At 42.6% G+C, this 21,837-nt stretch overlaps 2 protein-coding genes across 3 annotated transcripts in view; one reads left to right on the top strand and one right to left on the bottom strand.

Annotated features, from left to right (window-relative positions):
• LOC137429038 (tumor protein p63-regulated gene 1-like protein) overlaps positions 1 to 21,837 on the bottom strand; it is an 89,221-nt gene that overhangs the window by 6,620 nt on the left and 60,764 nt on the right. The gene's annotated exons all lie outside the window — the stretch shown is intronic.
• The window catches only part of WRAP73 (WD repeat containing, antisense to TP73), an 89,367-nt gene that overhangs the window by 45,233 nt on the left and 22,297 nt on the right, over positions 1 to 21,837 (top strand). For both annotated transcript variants that reach the window (XM_068119045.2, XM_068119046.2), the window contains exon 8: positions 8,477 to 8,557. In XM_068119045.2, coding sequence (XP_067975146.2) covers positions 8,477 to 8,557 — 81 coding nt within the window. The remainder of the gene's footprint in view (positions 1 to 8,476; positions 8,558 to 21,837) is intronic.

Below are 21,837 nucleotides of genomic sequence, written 5' to 3'. Positions count from 1 at the left end.
ACATTGCCTGACTTCTATGGTGAAAGATAAGACATTGCCTGACTTCTATGGTGAAAGATAAGACATTGCCTGACTTCTATGGTGAAAGATAAGACATTGCCTGACTTCTATGGTGAAAGACGAGTCATTGCCTGACTTCTATGGTGAAAGATAAGACATTGCCTGACTTCTATGGTGAAAGACGAGTCATTGCCTGACTTCTATGGTGAAAGACGAGTCATTGCCTGACTTCTATGGTGAAAGATGAGTCATTGCCTGACTTATATGGTGAAAGATAATAGGATCTGTACCCAAAACCAAAATCGAATCTGCTTGTTCTTGTCACCTAAACAAGTCATCCACCAAGTTTTATCATAACTCATCCACAACTTTTTGAAATGTCATGCTATGTATCTCATCACTCAATGGTAAAGAATTACTTGAAAATTTTCAAAAATTCTCGTATCCGGATTCAGATGTTCACCCAAATCGAATCGATTTGTCCTTGTCACACACACAACCTGTCTAAGTTTCGTCCGAATCCGTCCATAACTTTTTGAGATATCGTGCGCAATGTCGGTTTTCGGCCTACAACTCAACGGTGACAAATGGCTGAAAAAGAATTATCTGCTCTGGATCCAGATTCAAATCTTCACCAACACTGAATCGATTCTTCCTTGTCACACACGCAAATCAAACTGTCCACCAAGTTTCGTCCGAATCCGTCCACAACCTTTTGAGATATCCTGTTCATAAGCAGGCAGACAGACAGACAGACAGACAGACAGACAGACAGACAGGGGTGAAAACACAACCTCCATCTACCATTGGTGGCAGTGGTAATGATGGTTTTGTATGCAGACGATAAAGCTGAAATGGTTGTACGTTCCAATGATCGATTCGTCATCTAGTCGCTCGTTTGTAATTCCTTTACATATCTCTTCCATGTTTATATGTTGCTCAAAAAAAAAAATTCAATCTATGGCATTGGACAGATAATTGTCATCATCATGTGCCATGTCGTATGTAAAGTGCAGCTGCTGCGGAGCACTTGCTAAAGTACAATCCAGGTTGTCACTATTTCAACTCGGGAAGTCAGGACCAGGAATTTGGAATTTGTTCAGGATGTTGGCGATAGCTCGCCTAATTTTCGGGAAAGACACATTGGGATCTTAAGCGTCCACCAACTAATGCCGGCAGCGTCGAGCATGCATCCGAAGGACAGTATACGCATTGATACAGGTGTTTCAGCTTGTGAAACACCAGGATGACAGTTTATAGCTGGGTCGGAATTCAAAACCAGGCTAAACATCTCTAAACCAACCACAGACAGACAATCAAACACTGTAATAGTTTATATTTTAAAAAGATTATTCTTGTATAATTTAATAATGGATGAAACGCCTCGGGTGTACGGAGAGGGCGTGCGCTTGTCGAAATCGATAATGGGCCTTTCACTCGCTTTCACACTCACTTTTCACCGAGGGCCTTTCACTTACTCACCGCAGGCAGGTTGGTGGTCTTTCCATCTTCTACCGACTCCTCTCCGGCCTTGCCCCCCCCCCTCCCTCCCACAGATCTCCCGATGTCCCTGCTCTCCATCTTGTTCTCCCGCTCCCTTTACCATATGTTTTATGTGTCAGTTTGTCCTTTTGTGATCAATGTTAGCTCTTACACGAGCCTCGATCTTGTATACAAAAAAAAAAATGCTCGTAAACTGCGCTCACGTGCCGATCCACCATGACTTCAGCGCAAGAGCTCCCACCGCATCACCGAGCGCATACGTTTTATTCTCCCTTCTCATTTGACTGTTTAATGAGCCATCCCGACGTCGCATTCTCCCACTCACACTCCTTAAATCCCCGCTCTGCCCTCGAATTAGATGTGGATAATCACCGCCAATTTTAATGCAGGTTTCGGTTGAGGGACGGTTGCGGTTTGGTGTTTAAAAAAAGAAATATAAAGCCGTTTTGGAATGCCTTTTGCTGTTGGTAAGCGCCATCATTTTCAATTTTCCATCTTTTTTCCTTTGTTATTACCTTCCATTGACTGGAGCTTTCTCCCATCGGCAACCACCCCATTTCCATTCGAACTGTTCCTTTGCTAAACCGGTCAGTCTGCTCAGGCACATGGTAAACACCTGTTGTCATTTGCTCGTCCATCCTGGGAAAACTTTATTTATTTATTCTTAATCCAGGATCTCACCTCTGTAACTACACCCAGTCCTCCAATCCTCAGCCCTGCTCGGCCGTTCCCTGTGGATTTGAGTGTGGAAGAGAAATTTAACTTGCTCAATGTGGCATCTGTAAACGAAAGGTCATTTAATGTGAAACAGGAAGTCTTGGCTTGTTAGTTGGTAATTACTGGTGTGATCAGAGTAGAGTATTTCGACTTCAAATTGGTGAAAAAGGAGTTTTTGTCGTCTTCATAATTGCTGGTCTATTGGTCGGTGGCGTCTCATTGGGTGTATAAGTGGTAACATAGTTCCGCGGTATATTGTGCGAACGACTTGCTAATCCCACTTTTAACCTGGTATGATACCTGCAGAGCTATTGATGTCCGTTGTCTAAATGCAAGATCGTTTCAGTTCATCTCGGTGATGTCTCGAGGGGGTTTCTCGCGTAGTTAGCTTAGCTGCGACATTGGATTTCCGCTGGTGCTTCTGCTGCTGGTGCTTCGGGTTTGAGTTCACGAGGACCTTATGTCCACTGAGTACCTTTATTTTACAAGAAGGTAAGTTCTGCCAAAGCAAGTAATACAGGGTGGTTGCCATTGTCTTTTCAGCAGTAGTTGAGGCTGGGATTTGGGATTTGGCCAGGGTGCGATAGTTCGCCTACTCTTCGCAAACGACATCGTGGGGTCATCACCGTCCACCAACAAATGCTGGCCGACGGTACTGGGTTGGGATTCAAACGAGTGTACTTACCACGAGTGACTAGGCCATCCTGTCAGCCCAACAAAGCTTACTGGTATGATTTATAGACCTAATAATAACGAGCTCCCTTCCAAGGAACTTGGCCGCACGTTTAGGGCTTTAGGCCCATCAAAGCCTGCGCTAAAATTGCCAACCGATGGTTGTTTGTCCATGCTCCATCCCTTTTTTTTTTTTTTTAATGCTGAACGTCAAGCAACGAAGCAGTACATACCATTTCTCAAGTCTTTAGTATGACTCGGCCGGGCTTCAAACCCCCCACCACCCAGACTCGGAGCGGACACTCTAATGTAACCATTACGCCACCAAGTCCATTGGTCATGTGCTGCATTTGAAGATGACTTTTGGCCTGACGAGGCTTGTGGACTTGAAGATGTAAAAAAAAAGCACAGCTGGAGTCGCGCCTTGATGTTTGGCGGTGCCATTTTTCAGACTGAACTGCTGCCCTCTCTGCCTGACTGGGATGAGTTGTTGTTTTTTTTGATCCTCCCAGCCACGGGTTTGCGCTGCTGATGTCACTGTCGCTGCCAACTTCCTACCTGAGGCACATTCCAAAGCACTGACCGATCTTCCACAACATTCTTTGCTTTCTGGGAGTGGGACACGGGGACCGAACACTTCTTCGGCCTCTCATTTGTGTGTGCTTCATGGGTCTCGTTTCCTTATTCTGATTGATGTTGAAAATCTTAGTCACGAACATGATGAAGATGGTGATTGTGTTTGTTGTTGTGATTTCAAAATAAATGTGCAGGCATTTTATTTCCAAAACGCGATTATTTTTGTGTACGAAATCTCGGCTCGTGGAAGAGCTCGAGGCTAGAATGGCTTGTGGGGAAAAAAAGTTTCTTCTTCATTCGTATATAGTTTCCTGGCAGCTCCTCTCTTCCCTCGGCATCTGAGTTTTTATCTCTGAGTTTCTTTGTCCCCCGTCGCACCGCGGAGCGAAAGGGGGACTATAGTTTTCCTCTCCGTCCGTAAGCGAAGGACCGAATTCTAATTTGTTGTGCGGGTGCAACCCACGTCAAAATCCAAGATGGCCACCACCATGTATATGTCTGAACCTTGTGAGCGGAATATCTTGAAAAATAAACGAACTACTAACTTCTAATCTGGTGTGTGGGTGTATCTACACATAAGGAAGACCGCTATTGAAAATTGGGTCGCCACGTCAAAATCCCAGATGGCCGCCTTGCGTCTTCGACTTTGTCAACTCGCATCACTTCACCGACGGGGGACCTAGGCGTAACGCTTGTTTTTTTTACACGATTGTGCCATGGTGAAACGAGGGAAGGTACGCCATCGTAGTAAAGATTCATTTCCAGCATCAACGAAACGATTCCAAATGGCCTCATCGTCCATGCTGTCCCAGAAGGCTGTCCCCAAAGCTTTTCCAAAGGCTGTCCCTGAAAAGGACCATAAAGATGGAAGTCTGAAGGTGTCTTTCCTTGTTTGTAGGGTGGATAAGAGAGGTTGCTCCCTCCAATAATTGTCATGGCCACCGATGCAAGGTCTGGTATTCTGTTGAATTTGGATTTATTTATTTATTATTTTCCACTGATTAACTGGTACCTTTGGACGAGTGTTCGTTCTCAGGAAGTTTGTATACCATTCTGACATTTTCAATGATTCTCCATGAAGGAAGCCCATTGTGGGTTTGACACTGAATATCGCACAAAGCCCTCCTAAAGACGAGCAACGGAAAGTTCCTCAATTCCTTCTTCGCTCGAGAATTTTTTTTTTACGTCAACACTTCAATGATAAATTCATCACAACTTGGACATGTATGTGGTGAATGAACGGTTCATTAATTATGACGGTGCAAAAGAGGAATGTCTCGTTTTCAGCCGCGTGATGATTGGTTATAGTCTGTGCCATGTTGCTGCCACCTACCAGAAAATGGAAAAGGTGGTGAAGTAATAGCCAGGGGTGCGTTCCATTACCAATCGGCTTGTAGAACACTCTCCGAGTGGCTTAAGCACTCCAACGAAACGGTTTATAAGGAACAGCTGGCTTTGCAAGCCATAACAAGCTGATTCGTAATGGAACACACCTCAGGTGTATCAACCTGGGGCTGCAGACGCTAGACATTTACACCTGGGCTGCAGACATCACTTTGCAGTGTTTATTTGTTGAGGATTAATTATTTGCAGTGTTGAAAGTTTAAGTACGTGTGTTTTTGCTTCCTATGTGTAACCCGGGTTATCTTTATTTTTGGGAGTGATCGAGGCAGCGCTCTGTTACCTATACACCACCCAAATAAAAGAATGTGTAAGAAGAACATGTTACTTGCTTGGAAAAGGATCACCCATAGGGCAGGTACGCTGCTAGTCTTATTAATGCAACATGAGTATATGCTACCTGCATTGAATGAAGAAAACATTATATAGTACAGGTATGTGAAGGTAAGACGTCAGTTATTGACGTCTTTAGAGTTTTATAATAATAATAATAATAATAATTCATTTATTTTGTATAGCGCTTTTCCAGAAGCCCAAAGGCGCTTTGACAGAGTGGAAAACATAATGCATAACAATACATGAAAACAACAATTGCAAAAAGACAAGAATCAAGAAAACAAACAGCAGCGATATACGGCATATATATAAGACAAGAATCAAAAAGACAAGACAAGAATCAATAGGGAAATATTTAAAGCAAAAGGAGGGAGAAGGAGAAGAGATAGTCAGGGGTTAAATGCTGTGGGTTGAATGTTGAATGCAGCGTTGAACAGGTGGGTCTTTAGTGATGTTTTGAATGTGGTGAGTGAGGAGGAGTCTCTGATGGTGTGAGGTAGTGAGTTCCAGAGGGTGGGAGCAGCGATGGAGAAGGCCCTGTCCCCCCAGGATCTGAATTTGGTCCGGATGGAGGGGGTCAGGAGGTTGGTACCAGCAGAGCGGAGGTTGCGGGTGGGAGTGTGTCTGGAGAGGAGGTCAGCCAGGTAGGATGGGGCCAGGTTATGGAGGGCTTTGTATGTCAAGAGGAGGATTTTGTACTGGATTCTCTGGGGGATGGGGAGCCAGTGAAGCTTGTAAAGGACGGGGGTGATGTGGTCACGGGTCCGGGAATGAGTGAGTAGACGGGCAGCGGAGTTCTGAATGTATTGGAGTTTATTGGTGATTTTTGAGGGTGAACCATAGAGGAGGCTATTGCAGTAGTCCAGACGGGAGGTGATGAAGGCGTGGATGAGGGTTTCTGCAGCCGTGGAGGAGAGGGATGAGCGGAGACGGGCAATGTTTTTCAGGTGAAAGAAGGCTGACTTTGTGATCTGTTTAGTGTATTTGTCGAAGGAAAGGGTTTGGTCAAAGATGACGCCAAGATTCCGGATGTGAGGGGAGGTGGATACTGGGATACCGTCGATGTTGAGGGCAAAGTTATGGGTGGATTTTGTGAGCGTTTTTGGGCCAATGATGATTATTTCAGATTTATCACAGTTAAGCTTGAGGAAGTTGATTTGAAGCCAGGATTTTATTTCAGTGATGCAGTTTGTCAGGATAGAGTGGGTGTCGGTGGAGACGGACTTGGTGGAGATGAAAAGCTGGATGTCATCGGCGAAGCAGTGGAATTGGAGACCATGACGGCGGATTAAGTGACCGAGCGGGGACAGGTAAAGGATGAAGAGGAGGGGGCCAATAACTGAACCTTGGGGGACACCTTGGGGGAGGGGAGCAGTGGGGGATTTGCAGTTATTGATGGAGATGAACTGGCATCTGTCAGAGAGGTATGATTTAATCCAAGAGAGGGCAGTGCCGGTGACGTTAAAGGTGGATTCAAGTCGGGTGAGGAGGATAGTGTGATCGATGGTGTCAAAGGCAGCGCTGAGGTCGAGGAGGACGAGAATGTTGAGGTTGCCAGCGTCAGAGGAGAGGAGAAGGTCGTTGGTGATTTTGAGGAGAGCAGTTTCAGTACTGTGGTTGGAGCGGAATCCGGATTGGAATGTTTCATACAAGTTATTGGCAGAGAGATGATGTTTGAGTTGAGTGGCTACAGCGCGTTCCAAAACTTTTGACAGAAAGGGTAGGTTGGAGATGGGTCTGAAGTTGTTTAGGGTGTCAGGGTTTAGACCAGGTTTTTTTAGAATGGGGGTAACAGCAGCAATTTTGAGGGAAGGTGGGACGATGCCTGTAGACAGGGAGGAGTTTATTGTTGCAATGATAAGTGGAGAGAGAGCAGGGAGGGAGGCTTTGACAAAGCTGGAGGGGATGGGGTCAAGAGTGCAGGTGGCAGTTTTCATTCCTATGAGGAGTTCAGAGAGGTCAGTAGGAGAGATTGGGGAGAACCGAGACAGGGGATGGCAGGACAAGGGGGGGCAGGTGGTTGGAGGGGGAGCGGGTGCGGCGGTGGTCAAGCTGTTGTAGATGTTGTCAATTTTGCGTTGGAAGAAAGAGAGGAAGGAGATGCAGTTGTCTACTGTGAATGACTGGGTGGTGGTGTTCAGGGGGCGGAGGAGTTTGTTTATTGTCGAGAAGAGTGCTTTTGGGTTTCCGGAGCCAGAGTGGATAATTTGAGAGTAGTAGGCAGAGCGGGCGCGGGAGAGGGCATCTTTGTAGTGTTGTATGTGGTCCTTGTAGGCTTGGGAGTGAACTGTGAGACCCGTTTTATTGCGGAGTCTTTCAAGTTGGCGAGCACGAGTTTTCATCAGGTGGAGTTCAGGGGTAAACCAGGGAGCAGAATGGGTGAAAGAAACTGTTTTGGTTTTTACAGGCGCAAGCTGGTCAAGGCAGGAGGAGAGAGTGTGGTTGTAGTAGTCAGTGAGGTCGGAAGGGGTGTGGAGGTCAATGAAGGGAGAAGTGGACATTTTTTCAGAGAGGGTGGATGAGAATGAGGTAGGTGAAAGAGCGTTTAGCTTACGGAAGTTGATTGTGCGATAATGCCTTGGTGTTGGGGCGGGGATGTTGATGGTCAGAGTGATGGCTAAGTGGTCAGAGAGGGTGAGGTCGGAGCCATAGAGATGGTGCAAATTTAATCCAGTGGAGCAGACAAGGTCCAAAATGTGACCACGGATATGGGTAGGAAAGTCGACATGTTGAGTGAGGTTAAAGCAGGTGAGTAAATCAGTGAAGTCAGTGGTTATTGTGGAGTCAGTGGAGTCCATGTGGATATTGAAATCACCAAGGAGGAGGATTGAGGGGGAGAGGGAACATAGCTGGGTCAGAAAGTAGGAGAAGTCAGACAGGAATGATGGGTGTGGTTTGGGAGGGCGGTAGACGACAGCCATGACTGACTGCGTGTGACCAGAGAGTTTTAAAGCCAGGTGTTCAAATGATGGAGCAGATGAGATGGAGATGAGGTTGGTCTTGATGTCTTGACGGTGGATAACGGCAATTCCACCACCTCGGCCCTCCGAGCGTGGTTTATTGACGTAGGAATATCCATTGGGTGTGGTGAGGTTGAGTGTGTAGTAGTCCAGAGGTTGTTGCCAGGTTTCGGTGAGACAGAGAAAGTCCAGTTTGTTATCCAGGATGTTATCCAGTTTTAAACACGTTTGTATGCACCTGTTCTGATTGATTATACCTGTGATTGCCTGGTGGTGGGGACTGAAGTTGTGACTGTGGTGTGCGACTGCAGGTACGTGTATTTTGTGATGTCACATGGCAGAAGATTGATGAGCTTTCACACCCAAAGGAAGTCTCTGACATGCCCAGTGTGGTGAGTTTGATTTCTTCATCGCTCCCCCGTGCCACATTCACGTACCACCACCCTCATGCCCATCAAGTAATTCATGTTGTGTTCATTGGGCATTGGCTTTGAAAGGGTTTGCGATCCACTTGGAAAATTTGTCATGTGAAGGTGGCTCCGCCAAGTAAGCGTAACGTGTGGTGGGAGAAATATTGTCGTGAGCTAATGCTTTGTGTTTAAAGTAGATTGTGTCTGCTTTGCCAATTTTGAGCATTTTGTAGAAAGGACGTATTCAGACATCTTTAAATTAATGGATTTCTCCTTATTTTGTCTCAAACTGGTCAATGTTGAGATGAATGTGAATTTGAAAATTAGGGACGGTGGGGTTAGGATCAGGGGAGTGACAGATCAGTAGTGCCAAGCAATACCTACTTGCTATGCTTCGTGTATGATGAAGTAGTCTGGGTACCCGGTGCTGCACGGGAATAAACTACGTAGGGGTTCCGGCATATGTTGTGCATTAAAACGTATGGAGTCGTTGCCCTCATGGTGGGGAGCATTTCCCGGTAGTGGTTTCTGGACGTGTTGGACATTGAAAAGCTATGGAGTTATTGACCTCATAGTGGTTACCTTTTGCCTGTGGGTCGGTGGCAGCAAGAAAAGTTGTTTTGCCAAGTTTATTTTTTTTCCGAGAATCCTGACTGCCAGCCTCTGGGTAATTTGTGGAGCATTCATCACTATGAAGTTTTGTTACAACTTAGCAAAAAATTTTTTTGTTAACTCTGCCGGGAAATCTTTTAAAACCAGCTAATAATTCATCCTTAAGGACAGGTTAACTCACCCACTTTTTGGATTTATGACTTGTAATACACGCTAACACCAGGTGGCGCTATACGATACACATGTAGGTAATGTCGAGAGAATTGGGGTTCCATTTCTGAATTGGGGTTCCATTTCTGAATTTGGGTTCCATTTCTGAATTGGGGTTCCATTTCTGAATCTGGGTTCCATTTCTGAATTGGGGTTCCATTTCTGAATTTGGGTTCCATTTCTGAATTGGGGTTCCATTTCTGAATTTGGGTTCCATTTCTGAATTTGGGTTCCATTTCTGAATTGGGGTTCCATTTCTGAATCTGGGTTCCATTTCTGAATTTGGGTTCCATTTCTGAATTGGGGTTCCATTTCTGAATTTGGGTTCCATTTCTGAATTTGGGTTCCATTTCTGAATTTGGGTTCCATTTCTGAATCTGGGTTCCATTTCTGAATTTGGGTTCCATTTCTGAATCTGGGTTCCATTTCTGAATTTGGGTTCCATTTCTGAATTGGGGTTCCATTTCTGAATTTGGGTTCCATTTCTGAATTGGGGTTCCATTTCTGAATTTGGGTTCCATTTCTGAATTGGGGTTCCATTTCTGAATTTGGGTTCCATTTCTGAATTTGGGTTCCATTTCTGAATTTGGGTTCCATATCTGAATCTGGGTTCCATTTCTGAATTTGGGTTCCATTTCTGAATTGGGGTTCCATTTCTGAATTGGGGTTCCATTTCTGAATTGGGGTTCCATTTCTGAATTGGGGTTCCATTTCTGAATTGGGGTTCCATTTCTGAATTGGGGTTCCATTTCTGAATTGGGGTTCCATTTCTGAATTGGGGTTCCATTTCTGAATTGGGGTTCCATTTCTGAATCTGGGTTCCATTTCTGAATTGGGGTTCCATTTCTGAATTGGGGTTCCATTTCTGAATCTGGGTTCCATTTCTGAATTTGGGTTCCATTTCTGAATTGGGGTTCCATTTCTGAATCTGGGTTCCATTTCTGAATTTGGGTTCCATTTCTGAATTGGGGTTCCATTTCTGAATTGGGGTTCCATTTCTGAATTTGGGTTCCATTTCTGAATTTGGGTTCCATTTCTGAATTGGGGTTCCATTTCTGAATTGGGGTTCCATTTCTGAATCTGGGTTCCATTTCTGAATTTGGGTTCCATTTCTGAATTGGGGTTCCATTTCTGAATTGGGGTTCCATTTCTGAATTGGGGTTCCATTTCTGAATTTGGGTTCCATTTCTGAATTGGGGTTCCATTTCTGAATTTGGGTTCCATTTCTGAATTTGGGTTCCATTTCTGAATTTGGGTTCCATTTCTGAATTGGGGTTCCATTTCTGAATTTGGGTTCCATTTCTGAATTGGGGTTCCATTTCTGAATCTGGGTTCCATTTCTGAATTGGGGTTCCATTTCTGAATTTGGGTTCCATTTCTGAATTGGGGTTCCATTTCTGAATTTGGGTTCCATTTCTGAATTTGGGTTCCATTTCTGAATTTGGGTTCCATTTCTGAATTGGGGTTCCATTTCTGAATCTGGGTTCCATTTCTGAATTTGGGTTCCATTTCTGAATTGGGGTTCCATTTCTGAATTTGGGTTCCATTTCTGAATTTGGGTTCCATTTCTGAATTTGGGTTCCATTTCTGAATCTGGGTTCCATTTCTGAATTTGGGTTCCATTTCTGAATTTGGGTTCCATTTCTGAATTGGGGTTCCATTTCTGAATTTGGGTTCCATTTCTGAATTGGGGTTCCATTTCTGAATTTGGGTTCCATTTCTGAATTGGGGTTCCATTTCTGAATTTGGGTTCCATTTCTGAATTGGGGTTCCATTTCTGAATTTGGGTTCCATTTCTGAATTTGGGTTCCATTTCTGAATTTGGGTTCCATATCTGAATCTGGGTTCCATTTCTGAATTGGGGTTCCATTTCTGAATTGGGGTTCCATTTCTGAATTGGGGTTCCATTTCTGAATTGGGGTTCCATTTCTGAATTGGGGTTCCATTTCTGAATTGGGGTTCCATTTCTGAATTGGGGTTCCATTTCTGAATTGGGGTTCCATTTCTGAATTGGGGTTCCATTTCTGAATCTGGGTTCCATTTCTGAATTGGGGTTCCATTTCTGAATTGGGGTTCCATTTCTGAATCTGGGTTCCATTTCTGAATTTGGGTTCCATTTCTGAATTGGGGTTCCATTTCTGAATCTGGGTTCCATTTCTGAATTTGGGTTCCATTTCTGAATTGGGGTTCCATTTCTGAATTTGGGTTCCATTTCTGAATTTGGGTTCCATTTCTGAATTGGGGTTCCATTTCTGAATTGGGGTTCCATTTCTGAATTGGGGTTCCATTTCTGAATCTGGGTTCCATTTCTGAATTTGGGTTCCATTTCTGAATTGGGGTTCCATTTCTGAATTGGGGTTCCATTTCTGAATTGGGGTTCCATTTCTGAATTTGGGTTCCATTTCTGAATTGGGGTTCCATTTCTGAATTTGGGTTCCATTTCTGAATTTGGGTTCCATTTCTGAATTTGGGTTCCATTTCTGAATTGGGGTTCCATTTCTGAATTTGGGTTCCATTTCTGAATTGGGGTTCCATTTCTGAATCTGGGTTCCATTTCTGAATTGGGGTTCCATTTCTGAATTTGGGTTCCATTTCTGAATTTGGGTTCCATTTCTGAATTGGGGTTCCATTTCTGAATTGGGGTTCCATTTCTGAATTGGGGTTCCATTTCTGAATCTGGGTTCCATTTCTGAATTTGGGTTCCATTTCTGAATTGGGGTTCCATTTCTGAATTGGGGTTCCATTTCTGAATTGGGGTTCCATTTCTGAATTTGGGTTCCATTTCTGAATTGGGGTTCCATTTCTGAATTTGGGTTCCATTTCTGAATTTGGGTTCCATTTCTGAATTTGGGTTCCATTTCTGAATTTGGGTTCCATTTCTGAATTTGGGTTCCATTTCTGAATTGGGGTTCCATTTCTGAATCTGGGTTCCATTTCTGAATTTGGGTTCCATTTCTGAATTGGGGTTCCATTTCTGAATTTGGGTTCCATTTCTGAATTTGGGTTCCATTTCTGAATTTGGGTTCCATTTCTGAATCTGGGTTCCATTTCTGAATTTGGGTTCCATTTCTGAATTTGGGTTCCATTTCTGAATTGGGGTTCCATTTCTGAATTTGGGTTCCATTTCTGAATTGGGGTTCCATTTCTGAATTTGGGTTCCATTTCTGAATTGGGGTTCCATTTCTGAATTTGGGTTCCATTTCTGAATTGGGGTTCCATTTCTGAATTTGGGTTCCATTTCTGAATTTGGGTTCCATTTCTGAATTTGGGTTCCATATCTGAATCTGGGTTCCATTTCTGAATTGGGGTTCCATTTCTGAATTGGGGTTCCATTTCTGAATTGGGGTTCCATTTCTGAATTGGGGTTCCATTTCTGAATTGGGGTTCCATTTCTGAATTGGGGTTCCATTTCTGAATTGGGGTTCCATTTCTGAATTGGGGTTCCATTTCTGAATTGGGGTTCCATTTCTGAATCTGGGTTCCATTTCTGAATTGGGGTTCCATTTCTGAATTGGGGTTCCATTTCTGAATCTGGGTTCCATTTCTGAATTTGGGTTCCATTTCTGAATTTGGGTTCCATTTCTGAATTTGGGTTCCATTTCTGAATCTGGGTTCCATTTCTGAATTTGGGTTCCATTTCTGAATCTGGGTTCCATTTCTGAATTTGGGTTCCATTTCTGAATTTGGGTTCCATTTCTGAATTGGGGTTCCATTTCTGAATTTGGGTTCCATTTCTGAATTGGGGTTCCATTTCTGAATCTGGGTTCCATTTCTGAATTTGGGTTCCATTTCTGAATTTGGGTTCCATTTCTGAATCTGGGTTCCATTTCTGAATTTGGGTTCCATTTCTGAATTGGGGTTCCATTTCTGAATTGGGGTTCCATTTCTGAATTTGGGTTCCATTTCTGAATTTGGGTTCCATTTCTGAATTGGGGTTCCATTTCTGAATTTGGGTTCCATTTCTGAATCTGGGTTCCATTTCTGAATTTGGGTTCCATTTCTGAATTGGGGTTCCATTTCTGAATTGGGGTTCCATTTCTGAATTGGGGTTCCATTTCTGAATTTGGGTTCCATTTCTGAATTGGGGTTCCATTTCTGAATTTGGGTTCCATTTCTGAATTTGGGTTCCATTTCTGAATTGGGGTTCCATTTCTGAATTTGGGTTCCATTTCTGAATTGGGGTTCCATTTCTGAATTTGGGTTCCATTTCTGAATTTGGGTTCCATTTCTGAATTGGGGTTCCATTTCTGAATCTGGGTTCCATTTCTGAATTTGGGTTCCATTTCTGAATTGGGGTTCCATTTCTGAATTTGGGTTCCATTTCTGAATTTGGGTTCCATTTCTGAATTTGGGTTCCATTTCTGAATCTGGGTTCCATTTCTGAATTTGGGTTCCATTTCTGAATTTGGGTTCCATTTCTGAATTTGGGTTCCATTTCTGAATTGGGGTTCCATTTCTGAATTTGGGTTCCATTTCTGAATTGGGGTTCCATTTCTGAATTTGGGTTCCATTTCTGAATTGGGGTTCCATTTCTGAATTTGGGTTCCATTTCTGAATTGGGGTTCCATTTCTGAATTTGGGTTCCATTTCTGAATTTGGGTTCCATTTCTGAATTTGGGTTCCATATCTGAATCTGGGTTCCATTTCTGAATTGGGGTTCCATTTCTGAATTGGGGTTCCATTTCTGAATTGGGGTTCCATTTCTGAATTGGGGTTCCATTTCTGAATTGGGGTTCCATTTCTGAATTGGGGTTCCATTTCTGAATTTGGGTTCCATTTCTGAATTTGGGTTCCATTTCTGAATTGGGGTTCCATTTCTGAATTTGGGTTCCATTTCTGAATCTGGGTTCCATTTCTGAATTTGGGTTCCATTTCTGAATTGGGGTTCCATTTCTGAATTGGGGTTCCATTTCTGAATTGGGGTTCCATTTCTGAATTTGGGTTCCATTTCTGAATTGGGGTTCCATTTCTGAATTTGGGTTCCATTTCTGAATTTGGGTTCCATTTCTGAATTTGGGTTCCATTTCTGAATTGGGGTTCCATTTCTGAATTTGGGTTCCATTTCTGAATTTGGGTTCCATTTCTGAATTGGGGTTCCATTTCTGAATCTGGGTTCCATTTCTGAATTGGGGTTCCATTTCTGAATTTGGGTTCCATTTCTGAATTGGGGTTCCATTTCTGAATTTGGGTTCCATTTCTGAATTTGGGTTCCATTTCTGAATTGGGGTTCCATTTCTGAATCTGGGTTCCATTTCTGAATTTGGGTTCCATTTCTGAATTGGGGTTCCATTTCTGAATTTGGGTTCCATTTCTGAATTTGGGTTCCATTTCTGAATTTGGGTTCCATTTCTGAATCTGGGTTCCATTTCTGAATTTGGGTTCCATTTCTGAATTTGGGTTCCATTTCTGAATTTGGGTTCCATTTCTGAATTGGGGTTCCATTTCTGAATTTGGGTTCCATTTCTGAATTGGGGTTCCATTTCTGAATTTGGGTTCCATTTCTGAATTGGGGTTCCATTTCTGAATTTGGGTTCCATTTCTGAATTGGGGTTCCATTTCTGAATTTGGGTTCCATTTCTGAATTTGGGTTCCATTTCTGAATTTGGGTTCCATATCTGAATCTGGGTTCCATTTCTGAATTGGGGTTCCATTTCTGAATTGGGGTTCCATTTCTGAATTGGGGTTCCATTTCTGAATTGGGGTTCCATTTCTGAATTGGGGTTCCATTTCTGAATTGGGGTTCCATTTCTGAATTGGGGTTCCATTTCTGAATTGGGGTTCCATTTCTGAATTGGGGTTCCATTTCTGAATCTGGGTTCCATTTCTGAATTGGGGTTCCATTTCTGAATTGGGGTTCCATTTCTGAATCTGGGTTCCATTTCTGAATTTGGGTTCCATTTCTGAATTGGGGTTCCATTTCTGAATCTGGGTTCCATTTCTGAATTTGGGTTCCATTTCTGAATTGGGGTTCCATTTCTGAATTGGGGTTCCATTTCTGAATTTGGGTTCCATTTCTGAATTTGGGTTCCATTTCTGAATTGGGGTTCCATTTCTGAATTTGGGTTCCATTTCTGAATCTGGGTTCCATTTCTGAATTTGGGTTCCATTTCTGAATTGGGGTTCCATTTCTGAATTGGGGTTCCATTTCTGAATTGGGGTTCCATTTCTGAATTTGGGTTCCATTTCTGAATTGGGGTTCCATTTCTGAATTTGGGTTCCATTTCTGAATTTGGGTTCCATTTCTGAATTTGGGTTCCATTTCTGAATTTGGGTTCCATTTCTGAATTGGGGTTCCATTTCTGAATTTGGGTTCCATTTCTGAATTGGGGTTCCATTTCTGAATTTGGGTTCCATTTCTGAATCTGGGTTCCATTTCTGAATCGGGGTTCCATTTCTGAATCGGGGTTCCATTTCTGAATTGGGGTTCCATTTCTGAATCTGGGTTCCATTTCTGAATTGGGGTTCCATTTCTGAATTGGGGTTCCATTTCTGAATCTGGGTTCCATTTCTGAATTGGGGTTCCATTTCTGAATTGGGGTTCCATTTCTGAATTTGGGTTCCATTTCTGAATTGGGGTTCCATTTCTGAATAGGGGTTCCATTTCTGAATTGGGGTTCCATTTCTGAATTTGGGTTCCATTTCTGAATTTGGGTTCCATTTCTGAATTTGGGTTCCATATCTGAATCTGGGTTCCATTTCTGAATTGGGGTTCCATTTCTGAATTGGGGTTCCATTTCTGAATTGGGGTTCCATTTCTGAATTGGGGTTCCATTTCTGAATTGGGGTTCCATTTCTGAATCTGGGTTCCATTTCTGAATTGGGGTTCCATTTCTGAATTGGGGTTCCATTTCTGAATCTGGGTTCCATTTCTGAATTTGGGTTCCATTTCTGAATTGGGGTTCCATTTCTGAATTTGGGTTCCATTTCTGAATTTGGGTTCCATTTCTGAATTGGGGTTCCATTTCTGAATTGGGGTTCCATTTCTGAATCTGGGTTCCATTTCTGAATTGGGGTTCCATTTCTGAATTTGGGTTCCATTTCTGAATCTGGGTTCCATTTCTGAATTGGGGTTCCATTTCTGAATTGGGGTTCCATTTCTGAATTGGGGTTCCATTTCTGAATTGGGGTTCCATTTCTGAATTTGGGTTCCATTTCTGAATTTGGGTTCCATTTCTGAATTTGGGTTCCATTTCTGAATTTGGGATCCATTTCTGAATTGGGGTTCCATTTCTGAATTTGGGTTCCATTTCTGAATCTGGGTTCCATTTCTGAATTTGGGTTCCATTTCTGAATTGGGGTTCCATTTCTGAATTGGGGTTCCATTTCTGAATTGGGGTTCCATTTCTGAATTTGGGTTCCATTTCTGAATTTGGGTTCCATTTCTCAATTGGGGTTCCATTTCTGAATTTGGGTTCCATTTCTGAATTGGGGTTCCATTTCTGAATTTGGGTTCCATTTCTGAATTTGGGTTCCATTTCTGAATTTGGGTTCCATTTCTGAATTTGGGTTCCATTTCTGAATTGGGGTTCCATTTCTGAATTTGGGTTCCATTTCTGAATTGGGGTTCCATTTCTGAATTTGGGTTCCATTTCTGAATCTGGGTTCCATTTCTGAATTGGGGTTCCATTTCTGAATCGGGGTTCCATTTCTGAATCTGGGTTCCATTTCTGAATTGGGGTTCCATTTCTGAATTGGGGTTCCATTTCTGAATCTGGGTTCCATTTCTGAATTGGGGTTCCATTTCTGAATTGGGGTTCCATTTCTGAATTTGGGTTCCATTTCTGAATTGGGGTTCCATTTCTGAATTTGGGTTCCATTTCTAAATTGGGGTTCCATTTCTGAATTTGGGTTCCATTTCTGAATTGGGGTTCCATTTCTGAATTTGGGTTCCATTTCTGAATTTGGGTTCCATTTCTGAATCTGGGTTCCATTTCTGAATCGGGGTTCCATTTCTGAATCGGGGTTCCATTTCTGAATTGGGGTTCCATTTCTGAATCTGGGTTCCATTTCTGAATTGGGGTTCCATTTCTGAATTGGGGTTCCATTTCTGAATTGGGGTTCCATTTCTGAATTGGGGTTCCATTTCTGAATTGGGGTTCCATTTCTGAATTGGGGTTCCATTTCTGAATTTGGGTTCCATTTCTGAATTTGGGTTCCATTTCTGAATTTGGGTTCCATTTCTGAATTGGGGTTCCATTTCTGAATTGGGGTTCCATTTCTGAATTGGGGTTCCATTTCTGAATTGGGGTTCCATTTCTGAATTTGGGTTCCATTTCTGAATCGGGGTTCCATTTCTGAATAGGGGTTCCATTTCTGAATCGGGGTTCCATTTCTGAATCGGGGTTCCATTTCTGAATCGGGGTTCCATTTCTGAATCGGGGTTCCATTTCTGAATCGGGGTTCCATTTCTGAATCGGGGTTCCATTTCTGAATCGGGGTTCCATTTCTGAATGTGGGTTCCATTTCTGAATTTGGGTTCCATTTCTGAATCTGGGTTCCATTTCTGAATCTGGGTTCCATTTCTGAATCTGGGTTCCATTTCTGAATCTGGGTTCCATTTCTGAATTGGGGTTCCATTTCTGAATCGGGGTTCCATTTCTGAATCGGGGTTCCATTTCTGAATCTGGGTTCCATTTCTGAATCTGGGTTCCATTTCTGAATTGGGGTTCCATTTCTGAATTGGGGTTCCATTTCTGAATTGGGGTTCCATTTCTGAATCTGGGTTCCATTTCTGAATCTGGGTTCCATTTCTGAATTGGGGTTCCATTTCTGAATTGGGGTTCCATTTCTGAATTGGGGTTCCATTTCTGAATTGGGGTTCCATTTCTGAATCTGGGTTCCATTTCTGAATTGGAGTTCCATTTCTGAATTGGGGTTCCATTTCTGAATCGGGGTTCCATTTCTGAATCGGGGTTCCATTTCTGAATCGGGGTTCCATTTCTGAATCGGGGTTCCATTTCTGAATGTGGGTTCCATTTCTGAATTTGGGTTCCATTTCTGAATCTGGGTTCCATTTCTGAATCTGGGTTCCATTTCTGAATCTGGGTTCCATTTCTGAATCTGGGTTCCATTTCTGAATCTGGGTTCCATTTCTGAATCTGGGTTCCATTTCTGAATTGGGGTTCCATTTCTGAATTTGGGTTCCATTTCTGAATTTGGGTTCCATTTCTGAATTTGGGTTCCATTTCTGAATTGGGGTTCCATTTCTGAATTTGGGTTCCATTTCTGAATCTGGGTTCCATTTCTGAATTGGGGTTCCATTTCTGAATTTGGGTTCCATTTCTGAATTTGGGTTCCATTTCTGAATTTGGGTTCCATTTCTGAATTGGGGTTCCATTTCTGAATCGGGGTTCCATTTCTGAATCGGGGTTCCATTTCTGAATCGGGGTTCCATTTCTGAATCGGGGTTCCATTTCTGAATGTGGGTTCCATTTCTGAATTTGGGTTCCATTTCTGAATCTGGGTTCCATTTCTGAATCTGGGTTCCATTTCTGAATCTGGGTTCCATTTCTGAATCTGGGTTCCATTTCTGAATCTGGGTTCCATTTCTGAATCTGGGTTCCATTTCTGAATCTGGGTTCCATTTCTGAATCGGGGTTCCATTTCTGAATTTGGGTTCCATTTCTGAATTTGGGTTCCATTTCTGAATTTGGGTTCCATTTCTGAATTGGGGTTCCATTTCTGAATTTGGGTTCCATTTCTGAATTTGGGTTCCATTTCTGAATGTGGGTTCCATTTCTGAATTTGGGTTCCATTTCTGAATTTGGGTTCCATTTCTGAATTTGGGTTCCATTTCTGAATCTGGGTTCCATTTCTGAATTTGGGTTCCATTTCTGAATTTGGGTTCCATTTCTGAATTTGGGTTCCATTTCTGAATTGGGGTTCCATTTCTGAATTTGGGTTCCATTTCTGAATCTGGGTTCCATTTCTGAATTTGGGTTCCATTTCTGAATTGGGGTTCCATTTCTGAATTTTGGTTCCATTTCTGAATTTGGGTTCCATTTCTGAATCTGGGTTCCATTTCTGAATTTGGGTTCCATTTCTGAATTGGGGTTCCATTTCTGAATTTGGGTTCCATTTCTGAATTTGGGTTCCATTTCTGAATGTGGGTTCCATTTCTGAATTTGGGTTCCATTTCTGAATTTGGGTTCCATTTCTGAATTTGGGTTCCATTTCTGAATTGGGGTTCCATTTCTGAATTGGGGTTCCATTTCTGAATTTGGGTTCCATTTCTGAATTGGGGTTCCATTTCTGAATTTGGGTTCCATTTCTGAATTTGGGTTCCATTTCTGAATTGGGGTTCCATTTCTGAATTGGGGTTCCATTTCTGAATTGGGGTTCCATTTCTGAATTTGGGTTCCATTTCTGAATTGGGGTTCCATTTCTGAATTGGGGTTCCATTTCTGAATTTGGGTTCCATTTCTGAATTGGGGTTCCATTTCTGAATTGGGGTTCCATTTCTGAATTTGGGTTCCATTTCTGAATTGGGGTTCCATTTCTGAATTGGGGTTCCATTTCTGAATTGGGGTTCCATTTCTGAATTTGGGTTCCATTTCTGAATTTGGGTTCCATTTCTGAATCTGGGTTCCATTTCTGAATTTGGGTTCCATTTCTGAATTGGGGTTCCATTTCTGAATTGGGGTTCCATTTCTGAATTTGGGTTCCATTTCTGAATTTGGGTTCCATTTCTGAATTTGGGTTCCATTTCTGAATTGGGGTTCCATTTCTGAATTGGGGTTCCATTTCTGAATCTGGGTTCCATTTCTGAATTGGGGTTCCATTTCTGAATTTGGGTTCCATTTCTGAATTGGGGTTCCATTTCTGAATCTGGGTTCCATTTCTGAATTGGGGTTCCATTTCTGAATTTGGGTTCCATTTCTGAATCTGGGTTCCATTTCTGAATTTGGGTTCCATTTCTGAATTTGGGTTCCATTTCTGAATTTGGGTTCCATTTCTGAATCGGGGTTCCATTTCTGAATTTGGGTTCCATTTCTGAATTTGGGTTCCATTTCTGAATTGGGGTTCCATTTCTGAATTTGGGTTCCATTTCTGAATTGGGGTTCCATTTCTGAATCTGGGTTCCATTTCTGAATTTGGGTTCCATTTCTGAATTTGGGTTCCATTTCTGAATTTGGGTTCCATTTCTGAATTGGGGTTCCATTTCTGAATTTGGGTTCCATTTCTGAATTGGGGTTCCATTTCTGAATCTGGGTTCCATTTCTGAATTTGGGTTCCATTTCTGAATTTGGGTTCCATTTCTGAATTTGGGTTCCATTTCTGAATTTGGGTTCCATTTCTGAATCTGGGTTCCATTTCTGAATCTGGGTTCCATTTCTGAATTTGGGTTCCATTTCTGAATTTGGGTTCCATTTCTGAATCTGGGTTCCATTTCTGAATTTGGGTTCCATTTCTGAATTTGGGTTCCATTTCTGAATCTGGGTTCCATTTCTGAATCTGGGTTCCATTTCTGAATCTGGGTTCCATTTCTGAATTTGGGTTCCATTTCTGAATCTGGGTTCCATTTCTGAATTTGGGTTCCATTTCTGAATGTGGGTTCCATTTCTGAATCTGGGTTCCATTTCTGAATCTGGGTTCCATTTCTGAATCTGGGTTCCATTTCTGAATCTGGGTTCCATTTCTGAATCTGGGTTCCATTTCTGAATTTGGGTTCCATTTCTGAATCTGGGTTCCATTTCTGAATTTGGGTTCCATTTCTGAATTTGGGTTCCATTTCTGAATCTGGGTTCCATTTCTGAATCTGGGTTCCATTTCTGAATCTGGGTTCCATTTCTGAATCTGGGTTCCATTTCTGAATTTGGGTTCCATTTCTGAATCTGGGTTCCATTTCTGAATCTGGGTTCCATTTCTGAATTTGGGTTCCATTTCTGAATTTGGGTTCCATTTCTGAATCTGGGTTCCATTTCTGAATTGGGGTTCCATTTCTGAATCTGGGTTCCATTTCTGAATTTGGGTTCCATTTCTGAATCTGGGTTCCATTTCTGAATCTGGGTTCCATTTCTGAATCTGGGTTCCATTTCTGAATTTGGGTTCCATTTCTGAATCTGGGTTCCATTTCTGAATTTGGGTTCCATTTCTGAATTGGGGTTCCATTTCTGAATTGGGGTTCCATTTCTGAATCTGGGTTCCATTTCTGAATTTGGGTTCCATTTCTGAATTTGGGTTCCATTTCTGAATTTGGGTTCCATTTCTGAATTGGGGTTCCATTTCTGAATCTGGGTTCCATTTCTGAATTTGGGTTCCATTTCTGAATTGGGGTTCCATTTCTGAATTTGGGTTCCATTTCTGAATTTGGGTTCCATTTCTGAATCTGGGTTCCATTTCTGAATCTGGGTTCCATTTCTGAATTTGGGTTCCATTTCTGAATCTGGGTTCCATTTCTGAATTTGGGTTCCATTTCTGAATTGGGGTTCCATTTCTGA

The sequence above is a fragment of the Myxine glutinosa genome, chromosome 6 (genome assembly GCF_964187855.1).
Source record: "Myxine glutinosa chromosome 6, kmMyxGlut1.1, whole genome shotgun sequence".
NCBI lineage: Eukaryota > Metazoa > Chordata > Myxini > Myxiniformes > Myxinidae > Myxine > Myxine glutinosa.
This window is presented reverse-complemented; position numbering and strand designations above follow the sequence as displayed.